This window comes from Chelonia mydas, chromosome 10, assembly GCF_015237465.2.
Source record: "Chelonia mydas isolate rCheMyd1 chromosome 10, rCheMyd1.pri.v2, whole genome shotgun sequence".
Taxonomy (NCBI): Eukaryota; Metazoa; Chordata; order Testudines; family Cheloniidae; genus Chelonia; species Chelonia mydas.
The window spans coordinates 56,880,553-56,896,393 of record NC_051250.2 but is presented as its reverse complement, the minus strand read 5'-3'; the positions used below and the strand labels follow the sequence as shown (position 1 = coordinate 56,896,393).

Below are 15,841 nucleotides of genomic sequence, written 5' to 3'. Positions count from 1 at the left end.
AACAAAACCATTCAAATTCATTCAAATTATTAAAAAATTGTCTCAGAACATTCAATGTGCAGTAAAGATAAACCAGAAGCTAATGGACTGGTTTAATGTTAACAGTAGTGTCAGGTACAGTTGCATCTTGTCCCCCATCTTGTTTGTCATTGCTATTGACTTTGTTATGTGACAGATTGTCAGTATGGAAACAGACACTGCATGAATAGACGGGGAGCTTGGAGTCTTAGACTTTGCAGTCATTATCTGTTTTATGAATAAATCAGTTAAGATATGCAGCAACAGACAAATGGTCTTGCAAATTCTGCCAAGCCATTAGATCTTATTATTAATAAATCAAAGACGGAAGTTATGAAAATTAATTTACCTACCAAAGATTTTATCTACTTAGAAGGTGAAGCCTTGAAAACTATTACTAAATGTACTTAGGTGGGTAGCATCATTCACACTTCTGGTGATTCCACATTCGATATAAAGTCCAGAATAGGTAAAGCAACCGATGTATTTCAAAAACTCTACACAGTAGGGAAGTCCAATGTGATTAACAAAACCACCAAATTAAGATCTTTAGAAACACTGTCCTAAATGTTCTCTTCTATGGAGCAGAGTCCTGGAAAATAGTAAGTCCATCCAATGCAAATTGAACAGCTTTCATTATAGATGTCTGTAGAGAATGTTCAAAGTAAAATGGCCTGATATAATCAGTAATCAAGCCCTAGAATGGGCACAAGTACATGTAACAAGTGGTACGGAAGAAGAGATGGAGCTATTTTGGATATCTTTTAAGAATGCTCACTAATAGGCTACCCACAGAAGCATTTCTTTGGCAATGCCAGAGCAAGAGACTGGTGTGCTTTTACACCATTATAACTTCATCGACTTCAGTAGAGTCACTCCAAATTTAGACTGGTGAATGAGAGGTGGATCAGCTCTGCATCTTGTAACTATGTAACTATTAGGAGCTGTGATGTCATAATCAGAAGAATCTTTAAGTAATCCGAAGCAGTGTACATGGAATTTGATCAAGAGGACAAAAATATAAAAATTAACTAAAACGAACGGTACAACTGACTGAATTCTTTGATTTGACAAATCTAACAACCCAGCAGTGAACCATTCACAGTGGTCCCCAAAATCAAACACCAACATAAAAAGCATCTGGAAACTTAGTCTCCTGCTTTTCCTGTGTTTATCTCACAAAAATAATCTTAGGAAAAATAAACATGCATCAAGGAAGAGGAACATTTTGTATATAATGTCAATGAAAATGATTTTCTTCTTTCATTCTTGTTATACCCTTCAAATGTATCAAGCACAACACAGGAAGAGCGTGATGAGGCTGTGCACACGTCTCAGGGAACACAAACCATACTTTATTTACAGTATGGGCCAGACTTTCAAAAGAGCTCACTACCCACAATCAGGGTCTGTCTTTTATAAAAGAACTCAGCTGTCACAATTCAGGCACCTAAATAACTGGCCAGATTTTCCAAAGACCTTGACATTCTGGGTGCTAGGCATGTTTGAAAACCTGGCCCTTATGTAGGTCAAATCCAGAACTGTTTCTCTGAACCCTCAAATTGTGGGGATTCAGATAATTTGGACCTGCATATTCACAGATTCATAGATATGAACTACCCCAAGCTCTGGATTTGAAGGACCAAAGCTCAAAGCAAAACCAACCCAAATTTTACTTGTTTCTAACACCTATGAACTCAGAAACGGAACCAAATAACTCTAGTATTGCTAAAAAGAAGGCAGAGGAGTGGGGGAAGTCTGAGCTAATAGTATCTTTGCACATGTGTAATCAGTTACTTCCAAGAAGCTACATGCTCTTGTTTTCCAGTACTAGGAGCACCCAACACTTTTCTACTGTGGGATGTCACCCTTGGGAGCTTGGCCAGGACTATGAGTCACAGCTCAAAAAGAAATTCCACAAGTATGAAGAATTTTCACACAACTCCTCTTTGTAGGCTTTCAAGTGCAGCTCATCTGTGACACATTATAGATGATCTCTGCTTTCACACTATGACATTTAATATGATGGCAGAAAACCTTATATGCGGAACACCTTCAAATATAAAGACTCAGATCCTGGCCCCTGTTCTGGCTCATTTGCACCACTCCAGTGACACAAAGAGGCCAAAAAGTTCCCCAGGTACCTGTAAGTTTCCTTGGTACGAGGAATCTTTGGCAGACACAGCTAGCTCTTTGCCACCCCTGAAGGCCCCTGGCGTAGGAGGGGTGGCCAGAGTATACAGAACTCTCTGATTATCCCCACAAGCCAGGTGGCTCTTTGGGGGCCATTACAAATTTAAATACCTTTCTGCTGATCTAAACTAAGGTGGGGACAGGCTCAGTGGAAGACTTCCTGGGCATAGCTGAGGAGTCATTCCAAATACTTTTTTGGTTCAGACCAGAAGTTATAGATGCACTGTTTGATTTAGTGATGACTTTATAACAAACTAAGTAAGGTTCAGGGCAGCTTTAAAAGGTGACACCAGAGTAACAACCTTACATACAGTAGAACCCACTAACAATGACCTCATATATAGCAAAACCCCTCTAGGAATGAAGTAGAAAGGAAGTCCTGAATACAGCTGATGGGGAAATTATGAAAAGCCAGTTTTTAAACCTCCTATCATGGTTTTATTTGTAACCATGTCCCTTTCATATACATTCTCCAGAGCCACTGCATTTTTGATAAGGGGACCCTTGACATGAGTCACGCATTGAGGAGAGGAAGGGTTCTTTTTGTTAAGCTACAAGCAAAGGCAACATTATAAAACAAAAATGAGGATCCAAAAAATGTCTAGTAATATTATAAAATCCTGAAATAGTTAATTTTCAGTGACAAAAGGTTTTTATTAATACTACTAATATAAATTGATGTAAGAGAAAAAGAAGCATGGTAATGCCCTCAAAGAGTTCACAAGACTCAACCTCTTTTGGATAGCTCAGTGGTTTGAGCATTGGCCTGCTAAACCCAGGGTTGTGAGTTCAATCCTTGAGGGGGCCATTTAGGGATCGGGGCAAAAATCAGGGATTGGTCCTGCTTTGAGCAGGGGGTTGGACTAGATGACCTCCTGAGGTCTCTTCCAACCCTGATATTCTATGATACTGAAAAATAAGATGTGCTGGAAGGTTGCATGTGTGCTTGAACGCAGTTGATTGCGAGTGTACTGTGCATTATAATTTTGCAGTAAGAAATGATGAGGGGGGCCTATTTGTGGGTGATTATAGTATGACTTGGGGGTGTTACAAGGTACAAGGCCAAAGACCAAGTGACTTTAACCACATGAGAAATGCAAAAATTCCTTGCTTGAGTGTCTTGCTGCTTTTCTGAAATTGAATTTTTATATATAAAAATAAGGGAAAGCATTCAGCCTGTACATTTACTGGGCATTATTAAACATAGTTATGACATCACTTGTGCCCAATTAGAAAGGTCCATAATGCTTTCAGTGTTCTAAAGTCGTTCCAAAATAAATAATACATCATCAATATTATCTGAGATCCCCCCCACAACACACACACAAATGAATAATTCTACAATATTAAGGGAATCTAGCAATAAAATGAGAGACCCTGCTTCCTTCTGAGAAAGCTTTAAACTAGCAGCTATAATAGGTGAACAGCTGTTTCTTACCTGATAATGACACACTGGTTTTCTCTGTCAATAATCATGTTCCTGTACATGTTGTCCGCTAGAGCATAGATATGTGGTGGATTTTCATACTGAGCCTATGGGAGGGGGTTGGGGAATATAATGTAAATTTCAGACAGATCATTAAATACCACAGAAAAAAATAATATAAGTATTTATCACGGAAGAGTTTCTTGCTAGGACAGAAAATTCTGCATCTTAAATTGAGCCTCAGACTTCAGCAGTTACATATTAAAATCAATTTTTGTCCTGGCTGAGATATGTAAACACTCTATTTTAAAAATGTAGAATACTTAAATATATACCTGTCCAAGAGAAACTCACATAATTTATGCCCCTTTCAGAAGTGGCCTTAAGCTAACAAATAAACACTGCACAGAGCCTCAGGCTGATTGGCCATGTGAGACCACCCCCCACCCCATTCAGACTGAATAGCATACGTAGTTTTCGGTCTATAGACATGCCTGATTCCAGTGCAGCAGATTGAGTTACCTGTGCCCTCCCTCTGCCCCATACTTACAGCCCAATTTTCAAAACTGGCCTCTACTTTTGTGTGCCTCTGTGTTTTGGTGTCCAGCTTTAGAGATCTAAGGTATAGATAGCTGGTGAAAAATTCCTCTTGTATAGAGGAACTGTCTGCTATGGGAAACCTGATCAAACTTAAATCAATACATGAATCTGTTTTGCAAGCTTATCTCTGTCTCAGAGAATCCAGCATGTAAATGGAGGGAGAAGCAGGACCTCATTAAAATTAGATGCTGCATCCAAATTAAGTTAGTCTAGGCCATTAAGTTCCACCACCACCAAAACCAGTCAACATATACTCATATTAGTCCAAACAAAGAGCGAAGAACCTTTACATACAATTGAATATCTGCAATATCTTATAGGAAACTTTACTTACAGCTCCCTGGTACATTTCAATTTCCTTTTCTCCAAAGTATGGCATCTGTTTGAAAGGATTCACAGAGATTAACACAGATCCAATATATGTCTGTATTCAAGAGCAGTTAAGGTTCATGAGACCTCCTCAGTGGCTATAATTTCATAAAGCATTACCTTATTACTGGTGATATAATATTTTGAGCTATAAATATCTATCAATAAAACAAAGCTTTACAAAAATAATTGGGTTTTCCCATCAATGCTGTTAAATAACTATAACTTTCAACAATCCTTAATAGTAAGAATGATATTACTGAGGCTTACAAATACAAACATATCGCATATGATTTGGAAAATATTTATTTTAATTTTTTTATCACAAGTTAACCGTTGAGCTCAGGAGCATGTATCTGAGGACAAAAAAAAAAAAAGACACTTTCAGTAAAAATACAAAAAAGGAAATTATATATTTGAACTGTTTAGCCACTTCTGGAGTGTCTTATTGACAGCTTGAGAAGGACTAGCTGTTGTGAACGTGACAAAAAGCAGCATTTTAAAGGGACTGTCTGAACTCTCAGTGATGTAAACTTCAGTGGAGCTACCTGATGTACAGATGTTAAGCAAAAAGAAAAGGAGTACTTGTGGCACCGTAGAGACTAACAAATTTATTTGAGCATAAGCTTTCGTGAGCTACAGCTCACTTCATCGGATGCATTCAGTGGAAAATACAGTGGGGAGATTTATATACACAGAGAACATGAAACAATGGGTGTTATCATACACACAGTAAGGAGAGTGATCACTTAAGACGCGCTAATATCAGCAGGAGAGCGGTATTTTCCACTGAATGCATCCGATGAAGTGAGCTGCAGCTCACGAAAGCTTATGCTCAAATAAATTGGTTAGTCTCTAAGGTGCCACAAGTACTCCTTTTCTTTTTGTGAATACAGACTAACCCGGCTGCTACTCTGAAAGAAGTGAAGCAGCATACTCTCAGGTGGGTCAGTTCTCTGATGAGAGACTTACTAAGGGTGCTGCAGGAAGTGGTGTTGGTGATTCAGTAGGTGGCACTGTTCTAGGTAAGTTACTGTAAAAGCAGCACACCAGAATGGTGTTGTAGGGCAGTGGCTCTCAACCTTGCCAGACTACTGTACCCCTTTCAGGAATCTGATTTGTCTTGCAAAACCTCAAGTTTCACCTCACCTAAAAAATACTTGCTTATAAAATCAGCCATAAAAATACAGAAGTGTCACAGCACACTATTGTTGAAAAATTTCTTACTTTCTCATTTTTACCATATAATTATAAAATAAATCAATTGGTATATAAATATTGTACTTACATTTCAGTGTATAGTATATACAGCAGTATAAACAAGTCATTGTCTGTATGAAATTTTAGTTTGTATTGACTTCACTAGTGCTTTTTATGTAGCCAGTTGTAAAACCAGGCAAATATCTCGATGAGTTGATGTACCCTCTGGAAGACCTCTGTGTACCCCCAGGGGTGCATGTACCCCTGGTTGAGAACCACTTTTATAGGAGGCTACTCTGGTGTCCTGGTTAAATTCTGCTTTGGGTAATTACATTCTGCTACCTGAAATCCTCCTGCAGATTCATGGATATGGAATATCGTAAATTTCGCTAATTAGCAACCCCTCATTTGCCAGCAAAAAGTTGCTATTATCTGCAGTTGCTAATAAGCGGCAACAGCCAGGGAAGGAAGCACTGGGATGTGCCTTCCTTGGCTGCAGCCCTACAAACCTGCCTGAGAGCAGGGTAGCAGCAGGGAAGGGGGCTTCAGCCCAGATGCTGGGGCTTTCCATCGTGAGTGGGGGTGCTGGAGCCCACAAAGTTGCATACTACCTCTTCCTGCGCTCTCCAGGAGTTGGGGCTCAGCACATCCCAGCGATTCCTTCCCTGTGCACAGTCCCACAGCAGGGTGCAACCTAGAGAGTGCAGGGAGAGGTACTGTACAGCTCTAGCATCTGGACTCCAGCCCCTCTCCCTGCTACTGCGTGGCCCAGAGCCTCTCCTTGCAGCCCCACACCTTCTGCGTGGTCCCTTGCAGGACTGTGGTCCCAGAAGGAAGCACTGAGATGTGTTGAGTGCTGGCCCCAGGCTGGTTTATTCGGCTGCAGCCAGAGAAGGCAAGTCTTAGCACTTCCTTCTCTAGTTGCAGCCCCAAAAACCTGCCTGTAAGGTGTGCTCAGCACATCCAAGCGCTTCCTTTTGGGGCAGCAGCCTTGCAAACTGCCTGCAGGTGGCGCCTTTCTTCCAAAAAGAGGTGGTAATAAACCACATGCTATTGCTAATATCCAAATCCTAGTAACAATGATATTTAATGGGATGGGATTAGTTCCTGGCAATATATTGCCATTAACCAGAAGTTGCTAATATCAGGATTGCTATTAAGTGGAATCTATTGTACTTCACTTCCTCTCCTCAACTGTTATATAGCTGTGCTGTGCGCTCTTACATAGCTGCAGTGTTTTACTGCGGAGAATTTAATGGATGGATGAAGTAATTCCTCTGTGCGTGTGTAATATATGTATAAATATATACTACACACGCCTATATACGGTTTGTAAAACATGTTAGGATCCTTTGGAATGAAAGATGTTATCTGCTTGTAGGTGGTGACTGATACTATTTTACAGTCAGACCTAGTTCACTGGTGCTTGGATTTAGCTGTGTGTCTATGTGCAAGAGCCCAATTTAGTAAGGATTTCAGATTCTATTTAGCAATCTGGAAGTGTTCATGGGTAAACAATCTACTGTTTAAACACTTCCCTACCCCCAAATTGTAGAATTAGCATTTAGTGCCCTACATAAGAATCTATTGTTATGGAATAATAGCTACAAAATGATGTCATGTTAGCCAGCGAGGAAATAAAAGTTACTGGACATAATTTCTATATTGTGAATTTGCAGTGCTCCACTCATACATTTTTGGATTTGATTCAGAAAAGAATGACAACATCCAGGGCACCAATATGGTAAACCACGCACTCATTATGTCAGTATAAACATGAAATGATTGTTTTCTGCTCACAAACAATGTCAGCATTTAGTGGAAAGATTCAGTAATCTCTGCCCGAAGTGGCACAGACCAATGTTCATTCATAGATGGACACATTAACAACTGAAAATTCAGGAGCTGATCTCTAGATTAAAAATAAAATAAAATAAAATAAATAAAAGCCTGCACAAACTGGAGAGGGATAAAAAAGGAATAATAGTATTTACAACAAGAATCTAAAATCTAACGTGTCTGATTTAACCATGAATTCTTCTGAAAAATACTTAGTAATACCACTTTGTTAGACAGATAATTTTAACACAAATGCCACATTTTTATAGGGAGAAAATGAAGTATCAGACATGCTTTCATCAGTGCAAAACACAGGACTAAAAACTTCGCAAGAGTAACCCAAGAGAGACGAAGCTCCAAAGGAACAAAGGTGTTTTGTGCTACTAAATGGAAGAGTACTATCTCCTGGCCGCAACTTTTTGCTCAGTGTGTAAAGCATTTTGCTTAATCCCACATGAACTTTCATATAAAATGCTCAGCATCTTTCAGTAATCTGCTTTCATGGATGGACGGAACGAGATATATATAATATATATTAATTAGTCTTATACTCTATAGCAGCAAGCCCACATTGCCCGAGTAAAAACATGCCCATAAAGGATACAAAGATGAAATCGTCCATGTATCGTTTCTTTAGATTCTCCACTATGGAATCCTCTGTGATTTTGGAGAGAAGGACCATATCATCCACTCCACTGTGCTTGACATTGTGACTCTGCCAGTGATATCGGTAGTGCCCCTTGCTGCCCTGTAAAATAATTTAATATGTATTGAAGAGATACAGATTTCTCATTAGCTTTAAAAATTAAAGAGTCAGTTCATTCATATATGCTGATCTCCAAAATATTTTCTCACATTAAACAGCAACCCCCATCTCTTGCTTGGACTCAGAGACAAATAAAAAGGCATCTCTTTACACACAAATAATGTTAACTTCAAAATTTTCAGTTACTGAAAGTATCAGTCACTCATCAATCTATTTGGTTTATCAAAGAGCAGGTTCGTAGGTGATTTGATCATGGTCTACAAGAACCTACATGGGGAGAGATTTCCAAAAATACACAGCTCTTTAATTTAGAAAAAAAGGCATAATGAGACCCAATGATTGGAAACTGAAGCTCAAAAAACCCCCAGACTATAAATAAGGTGCAAACATTTAACAATGACAATAATTAAGCATTGGAACAACTAACAAGGGATACGGTGGATTCTCTATTACTTGCAGTCTTTAATTCAAGACTGGATATTTTTCTAAATGAATATACTATAACTCAAACAGAAGTTATTAATTTGATGCAGAAATTATTGAGTGACATTTTATGGATTGTGTAATGCAGGAGGTCGGATGGTTTGATCATAATGTTCCCTTCGCACCTTAAAATCTATGAATTCTTGTATTTAGCTGACATTTACATATGAATTCTCTCAGCAAGCTACAGCATGCCAGAGGAACTACTGTACTCTATGGTTACTACTGAAGTCTCAAAATATTACAAAGCGTACCACTTTAAACTAAAGCCAGGCTCAATGGGTCGTGATCAATGGCTCCATGTCTAGTTGGCAGCCGGTATCAAACGGAGTGCTCCAGGAATCGGTCCTGGGGTCGTTTTTGTTCAATATCTTCATTAATGATCTGGAGGATGGCGTGGACTGCAAACCCTCAACAAGTCTGCAGATGACACTAAACTGGGAGGAGTGGTAGATACGCTAGAGGGTAGGATAAGATACAGAGGGACCTAGACAAATTAGAGGATTGGGCCAAAAGAAATCTGATGAGGTTCAATAAGGACAAGTGCAGAGTCCTGCACTTAGGACAGAAGAATCCCATGCACTGCTACAGACAAGGGACCGAGTGGCTAGGCAGCAGTTCTTTAGAAAAGGACCTAGGGATTACAGTGGACGAGAAGCTGGATATGAGTCAACAGTGTGCCCTTGTTGCCAAGAAGGCTAAAGGCATTTTGGGCTGTATAAATAGGAGCATCGCCAGCAGATCCAGGGACGTAATCATTCCCTTCTATTCGGCATTGGTGAGGCCTCATCTGGAGTACTGTGTCCAGTTTTGGGCCCCACACTACAAGAATGTGGAAAAATTGGAAAGAGTCCAGAGGAGGGCAACAAATATGATTAGGGGGCTGGAGCACATGACTTATGAGGAGAGGCTGAGGGAACTGGGATTATTTAGTCTGCAGAAGAGAAGAATGAGGGGGGATTTGATAGCTGCTTTGCAGATAACTACCTGAAAGGGGGTTCCAAAGAGGATGGATCTAGACTGTTCTCAGTGGTAGCAGATGACAGAACGAGGAGTAATGGTCTCAAGTTGCAGTGGGGGAGGTTTAGGTTGGCTATTAGGAAAAACTTTTTCACTGGGAGGGTGGTGAAGCACTGGAATGGGTTACCTAGGAAGATGGTAGAATCTCCTTCCTTAGAGGTTTTTAAGGTCAGGCTTCACAAAACCCTGGCTGGGATGATTTAGTTGTGGATTGGTCCTGCTTTGAGCATGAGGTTGGACTAGATGACCTCCTGAGGTCCCTTCCAATCCTGATATTCGATGATTCTGTGATTATTCTATTGACAATTGGAAGTGCCTCTTTACAAAATATTACTTACAATGACTTAATTGATGATTTTGTAAAGAAAACGTGTAGGAAAAAAGCTATCTGAATAAATATATTGTTTTTCAAATTGAATACGTTTCTTCAGAGGAAGTTAACTTTTATTTTTCCCTTCATGCGTCATCTATACTTTTTATTTTTGCACATTTTTCACGTTAGCATAATGCAAATAAGGCTTTCATCTAGACCAGAAGTTCTCAAACTGTGGTCCAGAACTCCATTCAGGTGGACCGAGGAAAGGTTATTAAGTTTTTTTTATAAAGCGCTCTTATCCAAAGCACTTTATAATAGTTAGCTAACAGTACAAACAACATTTGGAAAGATCATTAAGTGGTCCACCGAGACCCTCAGCAGTTTTCAAGTGGTCTGTGGAGGGGGAAAAAAAAAGACTACAAAAACAATCGAGATGCCTCACTTTATTTTCATTTACTTCCTATTACTTATAATATAGGAGGAGGATGAAGAAAAAAAGAATGAAAAACAGCAGGGGAGATAAGAGAGAATGTTCTTTTTCTGGGCTGGGTCCCCGGGGGGCCCCCCAAAAATAAAGCTGTGCACAGGGCCCTACTAACTCTAAATCTGCCACTGGATGGTACGTGAACCAATAAAAGTTTGGGAGCCTCTGAGTTAGCTAACCTGCCGCAAAACATAGCGAAGACAAGGCACATCAGTTTTACAGAGAGGTAAACTTGACAAGGTCAAGAACCATGATGTGGGTATCGGTATGACCTCACCTAGCTATCTTGCAGTGAACACTACAAATGCTTTGTCTTCCCTTAGGATTTTACAGGGAGATAACACTGTCAGTGAAGACAAAGCCTAAGGGCTTGATTACACTTGCAAGTTACAGCGCAATAAAGGAGCCCTGGGCGCACTAGCTCACTACCCGTCCACACTGGCAAGGCACGCAGAGCACTCTGACTCCGCGGCTACAGCGCTGCTGGTACTCCACCTCGGCGAGTGGAATAACGTTTGCTGCGCCCCCATTGGAGCGCCGCAGCGCCAGTGTGGACGAGGTGTTGCTTTACTGAGCTCTGATCAGCCTCCGGAAACGTCCCATAATCCCCTTAAGTCAAGTGGCCACTCTTGTCACTGTTGTGAAATCGGCTGCAGGAATGCGGCTGCTTCTCAGCTCTGAGAAAAAGCAAACATTTACTGAGAAAAAGGCAGGGGAGGGGAGGTCTGAACGTACAAGACAGCATGCTGACACACTCTCAGCACCCCAAAAACCCACTCTCTCTCCCCCCACATACACACAACACACTCCCTGTCACACTCCACCCCATCCCACCCCCCATTTGAAAAGCACGTTGCAGTCATAGAATCATAGAATCATAGAATATCAGGGTTGGAAGGGACCCCAGAAGGTCATCTAGTCCAACCCCCTGCTCGAAGCAGGACCAAGTCCCAGTTAAATCATCCCAGCCAGGGCTTTGTCAAGCCTGACCTTAAAAACCTCTAAGGAAGGAGATTCTACCACCTCCCTAGGTAACGCATTCCAGTGTTTCACCACCCTCTTAGTGAAAAAGTTTTTCCTAATATCCAATCTAAACCTCCCCCATTGCAACTTGAGACCATTACTCCTCGTTCTGTCATCTGCTACCATTGAGAACAGTCTAGAGCCATCCTCTTTGGAACCCCCTTTCAGGTAGTTGAAAGCAGCTATCAAATCCCCCCTCATTCTTCTCTTCTGAAGACTAAACAATCCCAGCTCCCTCAGCCTCTCCTCATAAGTCATGTGCTCTAGACCCCTAATCATTTTTGTTGCCCTTCGCTGGACTCTCTCCAATTTATCCACATCCTTCTTGTAGTGTGGGGCCCAAAACTGGACACAGTACTCCAGATGAGGCCTCACCAGTGTCGAATAGAGGGGAACGATCACGTCCCTCGATCTGCTCGCTATGCCCCTACTTATACATCCCAAAATGCCATTGGCCTTCTTGGCAACAAGGGCACACTGCTGACTCATATCCAGCTTCTCGTCCACTGTCACCCCTAGGTCCTTTTCCGCAGAACTGCTGCCTAGCCATTCGGTCCCTAGTCTGTAGCGGTGCATTGGATTCTTCCATCCTAAGTGCAGGACCCTGCACTTATCCTTATTGAACCTCATCAGATTTCTTTTGGCCCAAACCTCCAATTTGTCTAGGTCCTTCTGTATCCTATCCCTCCCCTCCAGCGTATCTACCACTCCTCCCAGTTTAGTATCATCCGCAAATTTGCTGAGAGTGCAATCCACACCATCCTCCAGATCATTTATGAAGATATTGAACAAAACCGGCCCCAGGACCGACCCCTGGGGCACTCCACTTGACACCGGCTGCCAACTAGACATGGAGCCATTGATCACTACCCGTTGAGCCCGACAATCTAGCCAGCTTTCTACCCACCTTATAGTGCATTCATCCAGCCCATACTTCCTTAACTTGCTGACAAGAATACTGTGGGAGACCGTGTCATCAGGAGCGCTCTCCTGCCAACAACGCAAATGCCGCTCGTGGCGGGTAGAAGTTTTTTGTCAGCAGGAGAGCCAACAAACGGCGGCTACACTGTGCAACTTTTAGCAATATGGCTATGGAGACACAGTCGTGTCGCTAAAAGCTGTGTAGTGTAGACATAGCCATAGGAACTAAGGCTGGGCAAGGAAACAGGAATAAAGGTGTGTAATGCATTACTGTCAGCTTTTATTTTTCATTCTGTTGCTGTTCCATGCTTATGATCAGACCCACTTTGCATTCTGACAAGAAGAATATTTGTGGGTCATATAATGACTTCCTGTGAGCTAACGTTCTGCTGTTAGAGACCCCCCCCCCCCTTTAGGAATGCCAATGCAATAGCTAGCATATTCAACTCAATTGTTAGATTGAAAACTGACAACACCAGCAGATATTGATTGATCACATGATTATAGTCAGTTTTATTCTGTTATTCCTCTCTTATAAATGCTTTGAAACATTCAAAACTGTAAACAAGCTAGAAATTAAGATTAAGATGCAGTTTCCATTTTTCTGATCTCTCAAGTCTCAGCAACAGACAACAAATGTCATTCTACAGACACTTTGGACTACACTGTATCTCCCTTTTTGTAACTATCTTCTAATAGTACAAGTCAACTGTTAATTAAAACAAACAGATATGGCTATTTGAATCTTGAAGAAGACAGAAGGGTGGCAAAGATGGTAAAGCACTGAAGCCCAAGATTTTATAACTGTTGTCACTTGTGCAGCATAATTGAAATGCGGAATATGTAAGATAAATTCCCTGCTTACATAATTCCACAAATTATGGGTTACAAGCTCATCATTATTGTTTTCTTCAGAATATAAGCAGATGGATCAAATGCTGCAGCTGGATTTTTATTTACAGAAGTTTGGATGTCAGACTCCACCTTGTGTTACAATAGCAACTGTGTTTTTATTTCTGTCCTTATTGTGAAAAAGACCAAGAAACGACAACATCCTACGCTACAAGTATTTGATGTAGCTCTAAAAAGGTTGGGTCACGCTGGGACACACAACAGGGTTTTTCTTTAACTGAGGAAAGCAAAATATTTTGTAGTTCAGACCATTTTAAAGTGCTTTGTCTAAAAATATAACACTTAAAACAAGAAATCTGAAGAGGCTGCACACTCAGTCCCTGAGGAAGGGCTAGGCATGCCTAATGTCTCGCTGCAGCAGCTCTCTCTAGCCATCTGAATAAGCAGAATTTGTAAGAGCTTTTGCCAGAGGGATGGTCACCAGAGCCTTTGGCTGCATCTACAGTGAAAGACATGGACCTGTAATTCACGCTCAGTGCAGCTCCAGATCATGGCAACCTTCTCTCCAGCAAAAGGTGATTCACAGCTCCCAAAAGGGTGCAAGATGTTTACTTTCCCCAGTTAAAGGTGTGACTTTTTTTTTCTAGCCACAACAAATACTTGCAGGTGAAGCATCTGTGTTCCCCTCCCAACCAGAACAGAAATATGAGCTTAGAGCTGCCATGGTAACACAAGATGTCATGGAGGTAAAAACGCCTGCCCTCCATCTACACTACAGTTTCCACCACTCCTAACCCACCAGAGCTATACCAGTAGGGAATCATGCGTTTCATTTTTTCCCTTGGCATATAGAAGGTCTTTTAGGGTGTGCTTCTGAGAGGAGAAGAGGAATAGAAAACACTGTGATCCCAAAAGATGCCTCAAAACTTTTATCCACTTTCCCATAGTTAGGCTCACAATTAAGGTAATTAGCCTCAAAACCTAAACCAAAAAGTGGTTTTTGGTTATCAGGGCTCCCTTCAACCCAATCTTTATTTAGAACCATTCTCTGTGAAATCCTCATTTTAAAGCATGTCTGTACGCTAAGCAATGAATCCACTATCTATAAACATGGGTTGTACTCATTTTTTTCTATCCTTTTAAAAAAAGATCTAACCCTATTTGTGTGCTCCAGACCTTTTTTCTTTCTTTTTTTAATCTAAAGAATTATCTGGGGACCAAAATAAGGACACAGCTACTCAGCAGTCGCATCAGCTATCAAAATACTTATAATTTACAATCCATTTATAGTAGTCTTTCACATATTTCTCCAGCATGAAAAGATATGTTATCAGTAGAAAAATACTCTGGAAATTTTAATGTGAATTTCAATCCCAGGTTGTGGTGATCAAAAATCAAACGGCAACAACAAGAGAGAAAAGTGCTTAAAACAGCTGCTATATATGTAGGTTAAGAAGAAGAATAGGAATATTGCTGCAACAGTAAGAGAATATTTGAAAGAGGAAATGAAAGTAAGGAGAGCAAAAGAAGCCAAAGAGACTGACTAAGATAAAAGGCAAATGCTTTAAATTAAACATGAGGGAAACATTAAGAAAGGAAGACAAAAAAGCAGTGCTGAAGATCTGAGGAAATGACAAAGAAAAGGTATTCAGTTTTTAGTTGTAGGACAGGCAGATTGAACAAAGAAGGAAAATAAAAACACTATAAATGCACTGAAGAACAGAATAAGAAAAAAGAAGGCCAGAAAACTCACATCCTAAAAATCACAGTTAGGGATATAAAATAGAAAAAAGGAAATTTCTGTGATGGCTAAAGTTATTTTCTTGCATTGACGCAACTGCGGTTTTGAATAGCACTTCTACTTTGTGAAGGTTGTTCCCCCAGTCTTGGTTTGTGAGTGTGAGGCATCCATAGACTGCATATGCTACACCCTACTTCAGCGAGTCAGGGAACAATACCAAAAACAGCAGGAATTCTTATAAGGTAAAATAAATAAATAAAATGTTACCAACGTGAAAAAATGTATGTAAAAGCCAAAATAAATGGCTACATCACTGTTTCTGCCTGGTGATTTTGGGGATTACATACTGTATTATTTGGAATATTTACCGGTTTTTTTAGCTGAGACTATTTAGAAAGGTTCCAAAGAATACTCTTCTCAAAGGAGCGCAATATTGTGAGAATTTAATACACTTGAAGTGTGAATTTCAACTTAATCTTGACTCCAGGGTTACTCTGGTGCCTCCATAATGCATTATGGGCTGGATCATGCTCCCAACGAAATCCATCGATGGCAAAACTCCCACTGACTTCAGTGGGACAGGCTTAGGC

At 40.6% G+C, this 15,841-nt stretch overlaps 1 protein-coding gene across 2 annotated transcripts in view; it reads right to left on the bottom strand.

Moving 5' to 3' along the window:
* The window catches only part of MYO1E (myosin IE), a 146,596-nt gene that overhangs the window by 79,594 nt on the left and 51,161 nt on the right, over positions 1-15,841 (bottom strand). The window contains exons 2-4 of one of the 2 annotated variants that reach the window (XM_037910559.2): positions 8,250-8,393; positions 4,572-4,661; positions 3,650-3,744 (exon numbers count right to left, since the gene is read on the bottom strand). In XM_037910559.2, coding sequence (XP_037766487.1) covers positions 3,650-3,744; positions 4,572-4,661; positions 8,250-8,393 — 329 coding nt within the window. The remainder of the gene's footprint in view (positions 1-3,649; positions 3,745-4,571; positions 4,662-8,249; positions 8,394-15,841) is intronic. The other variant, XM_037910560.2, reaches the window with a different exon arrangement.